At 43.1% G+C, this 11,207-nt stretch overlaps 1 protein-coding gene across 1 annotated transcript in view; it reads right to left on the reverse strand.

The window, feature by feature from the left end:
* Positions 1 to 4,348, reverse strand: part of kcnc3b (potassium voltage-gated channel, Shaw-related subfamily, member 3b) — a 77,511-nt gene extending 73,163 nt beyond the window's left edge. Inside the window, exon 1 of the mRNA XM_063221224.1 lies at positions 4,266 to 4,348. Within this exon, the coding sequence (XP_063077294.1) occupies positions 4,266 to 4,317 (52 nt within the window). The 5' untranslated portion in view covers positions 4,318 to 4,348. The remainder of the gene's footprint in view (positions 1 to 4,265) is intronic.
* Positions 4,349 to 11,207: the final 6,859 nt, after the last annotated feature.

Genomic DNA, 11,207 nt, shown 5'->3' on the forward strand with positions numbered 1-11,207 from the left:
ATGAGTGAAATCTGAAATTATGCTAGTGTAGGCTCACCGCAGACAAGCTCACTCTGTAAAAAAAAATCTGCAAGGAGCAGTGTGACACTAAGTCTCTGACCCTGAGAAGAGAGGAGAAGCGGGCTGGAAAGCGAGGGACTTACAGGACGAAAACGGGGAGAGACAAATATAGAAACGGAAAAGAGACGAATTCTAAGGAGGAGGATAATCTTACCAAGGTGCTAACCCACTGATAGTACGTGAGAGAGATATCGTTGTGTGTGTGTGTGTGTGTGTGTGTGTGAGAGAGAGAGAGGGAGAGAGAGAGAGAGAGAGAGAGAGAGAGAGAGAGAGAGAGAGAGAGAGAGAGAGAGAGAGAGAGGGAGAGAGAGAGAAGGGGGAGGTGTGTTTCTGTGAGTCTGTGTGAGTGCATGTGTGCGTGTGTGCTTGTGTGCGTGCGTGCGTGCGTGTGTGTGAGAGGATAATCTTACATTAGCGTTAGCCCCCTGCTCCCTCTTGTCATTCAAAGCAGAGCTTGCTTACCCCAATACTCATTACAATCTCTGGCCCTAAGAGCTAATTACAGACATTGATGAGACTACGCTCTCTCTCTCTCTTTCTCTCTCTCTCTCTCGCTCTCTCTCTCTCTCTCTCTCTCTCTCTCTCTCTCGCTCTTTCTCTCTCTCTGTCTCTCTCTCTCTCTTTCTCTCTCCCTCCCTCTTTTTCTTCCGAACTGAACAATTAAATATTTTTTGTGACATAAAGCATGCACATAGGCTACACATGCATGCACGAACGAACACATGCACGCACACACACACACGCATACACACGATCAGCCATTACTTTGCTTTGAAGATAACACAAATTGACCAAATTTCTACCAGTTTCCAGAGACGAGAATTTCCCAAGTCACACTGTGCCAATTAAATCTACCAGAAATGTTTAAAGAGATCACCATTCGCTACAAAACTAGACGTGACTTAAGCCCTTTGCACAGAGCCTATAGTTATAACTTACTGTCACCAAAATTGTAATGGCTACTATGTCTTAATCTGTTACCTAAGGCTCTCGATAATGTCATAGCAATGTTGTTGTTATGATGTAGTTGAGTGTAGTATTTTTTCAGAAAATAGTGAATAGGCCCACCGGCGACCCCATCTGCACAAAGAGGGAGGGGCTGAAGCATGTGCTACGTCCAATCAGGGGGCTTATTATATTAATACAATAAAATAGATGAAATAGATTGTCAGAATCATACCTTTCATACAGGAAGGGCCTAAAAAATCTAAAAGGAAAATAAAAGGTCCGCAACACTGTTTGATGCTCCCAAAAATGTAATAGCACAGTGTTGTGGACCTTCATTTTCCTTTCACTTGTCTTATTTTTGGTCCAGAATCTGTGCTACTGATGTGTACGCATTCTCTGACTTTGTGGATTGGGCCTAAAAAAAATGTAACCTCTAATCTTGGGTAGTGTTAAAGCTCCTCTGTACAAAACTACCGGTAACACTTTAGAATAATGGATGCAAAAAAGCATTATAAAGACTAATAAATAATTAACTATTGATGAACAAAACATTAACAAACGTTTGTAAATGACTAGGAAATGTAAACAAATGCTTGTAAATGACTAGGAAATGCTATGTTAATATTTTATATTTATCAAACATTTACAAGTTGCTTGTAAATGAATAAAATACTCTGTTATAAGGTGTGTAAAATCTTGCATATATCATTTGTAGATATTTTATAAAGCATTAATAAAACTTAGTTAATAATAAAAACATTTGTTAATGTTTTATTCATCATTTGTTAATTATTTACTGAGTCTTTACTAAGGAACATTATTATAAAGTGTTACCAAACTACGTAGTAGAGAGTAAATGGGACTCATTACATTGTTATACGGAGGCATATGTAAGCAAAGGGGAGGGCAAAGGGCCAAGACAGCATAAACAGACTGTGCTATATATAGCCTTTGGTCAAATACTACATCTAAATCTGGCCAGATGGAGTGGGCAGTGCCTATAAAGGGACCTGAGTGTCATTACTATGTGGAGAGCTTTTATGTTGTCAGAGGACGTCACTGCTATTCAAACCAGAGGCGCATCGTGTAACCAGGCTAGGCAGGCAGCCGCTAGGGGCCCCCCAAGCCTATAGATGGATTTTTTTGTTTATAAACACGGTGTTGTGAGGAGGGGCAAGACACTGGCAGCCAACCACATGAGCTATTTTTATGACTTCCAACAATCAGAGGTTGAGTTGTGCGCGCAACTAGTTTCGCGCAGTCAGGTTAAAGCAACCATTTAAAACCCTTGTATAAATGTTTTAATAACAGCTAAGACTTTAAACTACAACTGAAGTCATTTTGTTGCGAATGTTCATTCTTTTGAATTTTCCGTTGGGATCCAACTTACCGAAGAATCACCTCTGATTGAAACTATGTAGGCTATTGCACTGATTTTGGTGAGTTCAAGACAACCTCACCACAATTTTGCACGTAAATACTGCACAGTAAATTACATTGTTCAGTGTTAATGCAACTCTTAGAGAGTGGGATCAAACACCATGAGTGTTAAACGTGACACTGAACTTGTTCATTTCACACTGCAAAATGCACTGTGTGGTGCCCGGAGAATACAGGCACACTGTTGCAAGTGATTCCTCAATCACTGCTTAATCACAATTATCAGTCCATCTCAGCTTGGAGAACATTTATGTCTTCTGGAGGTGAGCCAGATTTGACCAATTTCATTTTTAATTTTATTTTTGTCGAAATTGGTCCCAGTCCAGGGCTGTTTATCTGTCAGATCAGGAGCGCGGTGGAGGTGCGACGGCCCCGCTCAAGGCCTGTGGCATGAGGTATAGTGACAGCACAGTGACACAGAGGGCTGCCGCTACGCAGAGGCAGACTACGCAGTATGAGTGCTTAGGGCAGGCACCAACCACTGCTTGGGGCACCAACCACTCTGCCCCCCAAAATTGGGGCCTTGTAAATTGAGATTGACTAAAAAACGTTATAAAAATGATTTGTATTACATTGCAAAACATATATGTATTAGTTAGTAGATTATTATTATTATTATTTGATTATGAGGGGGGGCTCCTGACCTGTGCTTACAGGGCCTCCAAAGCCTTGGCAGCAGCCCTGGTGACACAGGAGCTAGACATAGTGAGCATCCATTCACCAAAAAAGGGACAGAAAAAGGACATTAGATGTGTGAGAGTTCAAATATCCTTACTATTTTATGATTCCCCCCACCCCTTTGTTCTTCTTCTTCTTCTCATGATAGGGTGCAAAAAGCTAGCCTACTTGTGCTCTTTGCATGGAAGGGAAATTGGGGCACATGGTTTGATCTTGACGAAAGAGAGAGCAGACGGGGGACTGTGTAAAATTCATGGCTTGTCTCCGGACACGGAGTGCAACTCTTAAATTATTCAGCCGCCTTTGCTGACCCTTTACATAAGATAAGCCTCAACACCTCACAGTGCTCACCAGCCAGACAGGCCCCCCTCTCGGCTCGTGCCACCAGCGCACGGCGCACAAGCCTTTTTCCCGCCTGCGTCTGCAGTCAGTGAGCTCGCGTGATGCACTTTTCATTTCTCCCCCTTCCTCCCGTGCCATGGGAAGGTTAATTTTATTTCAGCCTCTCAAACCCACTTCCCCAGAATTCACTTCTCCTCCTCCATCACCTTCCTGCCTCTTCTCTTCTGCACCCCCCCCCCCCCCTTTCCCTCCTCCTATCGCGTTACTCATCCTCCCGTAAAGATGGGTACCGTGCCCGTTCAACATGGTGTCTTCGCTACATCCACCCGTATAACACGCCGTTCATCCCGTAGACAATGGATGAAACGTTTGTTGATGGATTAAATGTCGCCCGTAACGTGTTCACGCAGCTGCACGAGGAGGGAAGCCGTTAATGGTTATTCTAATGTGTATGTGTGGCATGTGGCTGATCCGTTGTTGGCGACAAGACGCGGTTTTAAAAATAGCCTGTCGTGCTCACCTGACGACGAGGCTGGCATGACATGATAAATATCACCATACTTTAGCACAGAACACACCCAGCACGGAAATATCACCATCTGGCCAAAACAATACTTGTTGAATGTTCACAAAGTAGGCTAAGTCCAATAACCCACAGACTGGGGATTTCACTTGCCACAACCAAGTGAAGAAACAGAGTAATATTTTAAAAGATAGCTTTCGTCATTTGGAGAGCCATACCACCTGCACATTACATATCTAGACTCAGATTTCCACAGGTCTTTTTCAATACTCACTTGCTTTGGGTCTGGGTTTGGATAGCGTGCGCGTGTCCAAAAACACGCACATTAAATCTCAGAATTCGTTTTGTTGTTGTTGTTGCTGCTGATGGTGGTGATTGTCTTTTTTTAACAACAAAGGGATATCCAATTTCTTCCACAGCGCACTCCTGCTGTTTAATCTCAGTGCGAAAACAAAGAACTGTTGTTGAATGCGGCGTATTTTTTTCTTTTGCGTAATGGTAAATAAACAAACAACCAGAAAACGTCACTATTGATACTCAGATGAATCTTTAGAACTCGCTGAATTCAAACAAGCAAAAAAAGGGGGATCTGTTATCTCTACGAGGTAGCTTGCGGCGTTTCACATCAAAATGCTGGCATTTTTTTCATCTTCGATTTTAAAAAAAAGCCTCTGTTCCTGCCTCTCCGTTATTGCCAAAAAGCTGCTCCTTCCGCCGTCTCTACGCCTCTTCGCGTAGGGTGTGCAATTAAATAATGTGATTAGGATCCTCTGTTATATAAATATACCTCCCAGTGCGAGGTATTGTAGACGCCGAACAGACACACACTCACACCCTGCTCGATACACAGCGCGCGCACACACATACACACACACCTAAAGCTGCCTGTCTCACTCTGTCTCTCTTTTCTTTCTGTTTTTTCCCCTCCCTTTCCTCAGATGGCATGTGTGGGCGGAGGGGAGAATTGGAGAGAGGATTGGGAGAACCCAGGCGAATTCTCAGGCTAATTTCTGATGCGATGCCAAGGACTCCTCTTCAAACACACAGCATACTCTTGGGGTGGCGCTTCTGCAAAGGTTTGGTGAGATACGTGGGAGGGGGGGTCTGCTTAGACAGACACACACATATAAACACGCACGCACGCACACACGAACGCACACACGCACACACACACACACACACACACACACACATACACACACACACATATAAACACACACGCACGCACACACGCGCACACACACCGACTGAAATATGATGTTATGTAGTGGTGATGTGACAGGTGCAACACTTTGAAAGAAGGCTTCCAAACATCAGATCAGACACACACCACATTCCAGTCAGTGTAGCTATTGGCTGGAAATGGTGATCCATGCAGAATCCATTTTTTTTTGCCATTTCATGATTGTAAGATCACATGACATGTTGGGATAAAGAAACAAGATGATAATGAGAAAGGAAGGCAGTCATATGTCAGACTAATAGACCTCGGCAAACGGATGTAAGCCATCATTGTTGTTTATTTATAGGGATCTGATTTCATTTTATGTTTATGTCAGTGTGCAGCCTATGCGTGAGTGAGCAATGCCTCTTATAAAGACATTTGTAATAAAAGATTATCATACAATAAAGAGCACAATGAAAATCTCTGTATTCAGCCAACACAATATTGCATCCTCCTAACCCTATTCACTTGTGGATGACACATTTACACTTGGTCATAAAGCATTTATGAGTGTGACGAGAGAGAATCATCACGGGATTTCCAGAGCGCTTTTCTGAAGCCATGATCTGCTCTGCATGTGCGTTTATTCACAGACACCTGTTGGCAGTCATGGGTAAGCGGATAGGGCATCAGACTTGTAGCTCAGAGGTTGCCAGTTCGACTCCCGACCCACCAGGTTGGTGGAGGGAGTAACTAGTGCTTTCCCGTATCCTTCATGACTGAGGTACCCTGAGCATGGTACCGTCCCGGCACACTGCTGCCTTTCATTCATTGTTGGGGGCTACCCCCTTGCATGGGTGAGGCATAAATGCAATTTCGTTGTGTGCAGTGTGCAATTCTGAGCTGTTGAGTATGACAATGGGAATTGGAGTTTCCCACTTGAGTCTCCACTGTTTAGGATGCAAGACTTTGGTAGTCCAGCTAGCCTCTTACTGCAGATGGGGTCGTCGGCAGGCCTATTCGCTGAAAATACTTAACTACATCATAACAACATTGCTATGACATTACAGAGAGTCTTAAGTAACATATTACTTGTGAATAGCCATTACAATTTTGGTGACAGTAGGGTTTTAGCATAGGCTCTGCACTAAGGGGTTAAGGGAAAAGAACATAATCGTACCTAAGAATGTCTTAAGTATGTTGTACCACAAAGAGAAACAATTACACATCACAAGACAAAACACATGAATTCCATGATTGCCTTACAGGTCATGTTTGTTAGGGTTAGTGCTTTGCATCTGCACTTGTTGTTCTGTATATTTCCTGTGCACTTTGTATTTGCTAGTGATGTTGGCTATGATTATGTCCTCTTTTGAAAGTCGCTTTGGTTATAAAGCGTCTGCCAAATGCAATGTAATGTCATGTAATGTCATGTCATGTAGTGCTCCGAGAAGGACAGCGTATTTAACTTCTTCTCCATTTTGCATAGACTGTGGAGCTTCTTTGTATGCCCCATTTTGGTTCTATAAAAAGCCCAGTGGACAACATCACTGGCTTGGCTGCAGTCAGGGAAGCCGACAAGGCAAGACAAAGGGGTCAGTTGTCCCGGGCCCAGGGAGCGAGGGGGGCCCGGAATTGGGTCCTCATTACATTGCATGTATTCGGTGAGGGGGCCCTTTCAGATGACTGTGTCCCAGGCCCAGCCAAAGCTGTCAGTGGCCCTGGCTGCAGTGGAGCCTCAGTCATGGAGACGAAATCAATAACACCCATCATGACATACGAAGACACTCTATCTCCACATCTGAGCTGCCCCTGGGTAGGGCATTCCCAAAATAATTCTCTGTACACAATGATGGTTGCATTCAATGTTTACCCGAATGTATCAGTTACTAGACAGAATATAACAAAATATTCGTGGCTGAATAAAAAAAAAACACCTGTTGCTTGGTAGTCCTACCACAAGGGGAAAACATGCAACACATTTCACCTAATACCCACTGGAAACACACGTCACATGTCACACGTCACACTTTAACATCCATGTGACCCTCTGATGAACACGGAAGTTTCCCCGTCGAAACGTGTCAGGTAAAAGATAAAAAAAACATTTATTTACCTGTACAAGTCTGAAACAGAAGAAACATGAAGATTTGTTATAACTCTAAGACGTAATGAACGTCATACTTCTACATTCTAACCAGATGTTGTCTCTTTAGTGGAAAATAGCGTTTAAAATGTCCATTGATAGGCCTACTAAAAGTAACTAACCTCATACTAAAAATAGCATGGACCATGCTGAAGCCAGAAATGGAGAATGTGAAGTGAAGTGAAAGCCCAATTGGGAAACTCCAACTCCCATTGTCATTGTGACACAGCACTCCACAGCACACAAGTGTTCACTGCACACAACGGAATTGCATTTATGCCTCACCCGTGCAAGGGGGCAGCCCCCAATGGTGAAGTGCGGCGGGACGGTACCATGCTCAGGGTACCTCAGGGGAGGGCACTGGCTAATTACTCCCCCCACCAACCTTCCGGGTCGTGAGCCGAACCGGCAACCTTTGGGCTACAAGTCTGACGCCCTAACCACATGACTGCCCTGAATGGAGAATGGGTGACAAAAAAAGACTTGAATCTTACTCTTATACAAAAGCTAAGCAGCACGTCTCCTGGCGTGACAGATGAGAGATGACCTATGGTCAGAGAGCAGACGGAGAACTCCGTCAAAATGTTGTATTATTTATGTTTTGCCGTTTGGGACTGATATCGTAATCACATATGGGAAAAGGGCTCCTCCACACAGTGGCAATATGGACGTTCTGAACATTCCTCAAAGAATATACAGTATGAGATCAGTATGACTACTTTGCGGAACATTCAGGAAAACTTTGGGGTTCTAGAAGAACTAATTTAGTGTAGCTTCCTCTGTGAACGTTTAGGTTCCTCAGAGAACTCATAGGGGTTTCTGTGGCAAAATAAAGGTTCTATGCGGAACCTTCAGTTTCTACAGTGCCTCCCTCCCCAACCTTGGACAGAAGGGGGCGATGTCATTGGTCACCCAGCCCACTCAGGGCCGGATTAAGGTGGCCTGGGGCCCCTAGGCTACAGGTTATTGTGGGTCCCCCGGAAGGCAAATTTCATGACAAATTTACATATTGACATAATTACGAGCTACGAATTAAGGATAACATGTCTACCGACTGTACTCAACACTACAGATTATTTTTTCTGGCAGGTGGGCCCTAGACTGCAGCCATATCGAGCCTGTGGGGCCCTAGGCTGCAGCCATATCTAGCCTGTGGGGGCCCTAGGCTGCAGACATTTCTAGCCTGTGGCCCGGCCCTGAACCCTCTCACTCAGCTTTCACTCTCCACGCAGAGAGCAGTAGCGTCCCCCACTGCAAAGCTGAAAACGAGGTTTGTATTGATTAGGTCTTAAACTGGGAATGGCTTTACAGTAACTGGACTCTTTCTTTCTGATTTTTTAAAAACAGTCAAATGGTTTTCAGGATGTGAATGGACTGTGGTATGAATGACTTGGATGGTACATTGTGAAGGTGAAAAAAATCCAACATAGCACATTTGTTGTTAGTTTTTTATTTATTGATTTTGGCAGGTGCACCACAGGTGTACGTTTGAACAACTTTTTAATTTGCACAAATAAGCTATTACTGCTTAGCTATTCCACCAAGAAGTGTGGTTAACTAAAATCATGATTTCACACATATTTTTTGCACATAATTATTTGTAGTAACAAACTAATCAGTTTTCAAATGAAAAGGCTTCTACAGATATAAAAACCAAAAACAAATGGCTTTTGAACTTGTGTCACATTTCCAAATACATCTGTATTTCTAGAAAATAAAGATTAAGGTCAGGTGTTATGCACATCCGTCATCCCTTTGTAAAAGCTTTCAGGGGCGACAGTAAATACAACATCCCAAATCTAAGGATGACTATGACGTTTTCAGCTTCCACTACCATCAGAAAGAGGAAGAACGGACACCACTCCGCAGGAAGAACATACACCCTTTCTACCGGGAAGAACTTAGAGGCACAGTTGACTTCACACATACACCTACTTCTAAATAATTCAAATAGCCAGTCAAGGGACAGGTGAACGGTTTCTTATCTGGGTTCTGACAGAATGTCTGAACGGAATTTCATTTTTTTTTTCTTTTTTATTATTCATATTTTCTACTATGCATGCCAAAAGCTCAATGAAACATACTATGCATGCACAGTTAATGGAAAACATTTTCATCCAGTATCACATTGGGTCATACTGGAGCATCTTGTATTAGCCATTCTGGGGAGGCTAGACTGACCTAGGCTAGCCAGACCTCCCTCTCACTGGGGTACAGGTGCCTCTCAGCTTGTTGAAAGCAGCATGCAAGATAACATAGAGGGATACGATATCCATAATATCTTGGAAACACCAAACCCGAACGACTTCTTCTAAAAGGTAAAACCCCTGCCAGAATAGAAATTCTTAGATAGTATTTAAGCAACTGTATTTTATGTATTGATTAATATGTTTCATAGCTAAGTGTCTTACAGTAACTTGTTGAAAAAAAAAACATCCGAACATAATAAAAACTTCATCTTTCAAAAAAGGGAGTCCAAGGCACTCTTCTTTTGGAAAAATATTGAAATTTATTGAAACATGGCTAATAAGTTTAAAAACATGGGAGCAGAGACCATTTTCTCTTCACTTCATGATAATAAAAACTTCATTTACAGTAAATGAAGTGTGACAAGTTGTTTCTTACTGAATTAAGTCAACTACCGACCACACCTTAAAAAGAACTGAATCTCTTGAAATCTTAAATGAATACAACTGTGATTGAATAGTATACATATGTCATTGTGTCTGATGTTACTGGTGTCAAATTTTTTTAAACCTATATCATATTATTATATTTTACAAGAAATATACAGGCAAGAAAGCAGCCTTCCAAAAAGAACATACGAAGATGCTCTGAAACGGAATTAAATCATTTGGCAGATAAATTATTATAATATATTATGATATATTAGGCTACTATTATAAATCAACTGGGCTAATGACACAGAAATCTTACAAGGAGTGTTAAGGTAGTATAAAAAGTTACAAATGGTAACAGTTTAAAATGTGTCTCTTCACAAGAAAAGAACTGCACAGTAGCATCGCTAGCATCCCGTTACTAAGGAAAGCAGCATTCCGTTACTAAGGAAAGCAACACCAGCATCACTCCCTCTGGTTCTGATTTCTCCTCTTCTTGTCATCCCACCTGAGCTCATGAGGCTGGTCATCATCAGGGTCTATGCAGTAACAGTCCTCTACGCTCTCAACCAGATGTGGCTTGTGACTTATCTAGTTAGAGTGGGGCAAAGTCAACAACATCAATAAGTACTTACACACTGAGATACGTACAATGAAGAAGAGATCCCCATCCCCTCAGCAGCTGAAGGGAACACAGTGACAACGTTGGCAAAGTAGGAGGCATCGTGGCTCAGTGGGCTGGGGACCCGGGTTCGAATCCAGCCCAAGGTAATATCCCGATCCTTCCTTCTCTCTCTCTCTCTCTCTCTCTCTCTCTCTCTCTCTCTCTCTCTCTCTCTCTCTCTCTCTCTCTCTCTCTCTCTCTCTCTCTCTCTCTCTCTCTCTCTCTCTCTCTCTCTCTCTCTCTCTCTCCTAAAGGTTAACGTCTGGCTGAAGGTGAGCCAAACTAACATGAAAATCTGGTATCTCTCCCTTCATTTTTGTCCCTATGGCTAGCTGTACTACCTTGGCCAGCACAATGACCAGGCAAAAATGACCCCTTGTGTGTATTCACATATACACAGAATATGTCACTACTAGTCTGAGATTTAAATGACTTAAAGGGACCAAGTGTGAAAGTGCCCCAAGTTCCTCCTGGTGTCTTCGGCATCGTCTGTCTCCTCAGGTGGCGCCCCCTCTGGATCAGGAGGCTCGGTACTGATCTGACGCCCCAGCACTGCAGAGACACAGGAACAGAGAGAGAGAGAGAGAGAGAGAGAGAGAGAGAGAGAGAGAGAGACACGGAGA

Source organism: Engraulis encrasicolus, chromosome 17 (assembly GCF_034702125.1).
Source record: "Engraulis encrasicolus isolate BLACKSEA-1 chromosome 17, IST_EnEncr_1.0, whole genome shotgun sequence".
NCBI lineage: Eukaryota > Metazoa > Chordata > Actinopteri > Clupeiformes > Engraulidae > Engraulis > Engraulis encrasicolus.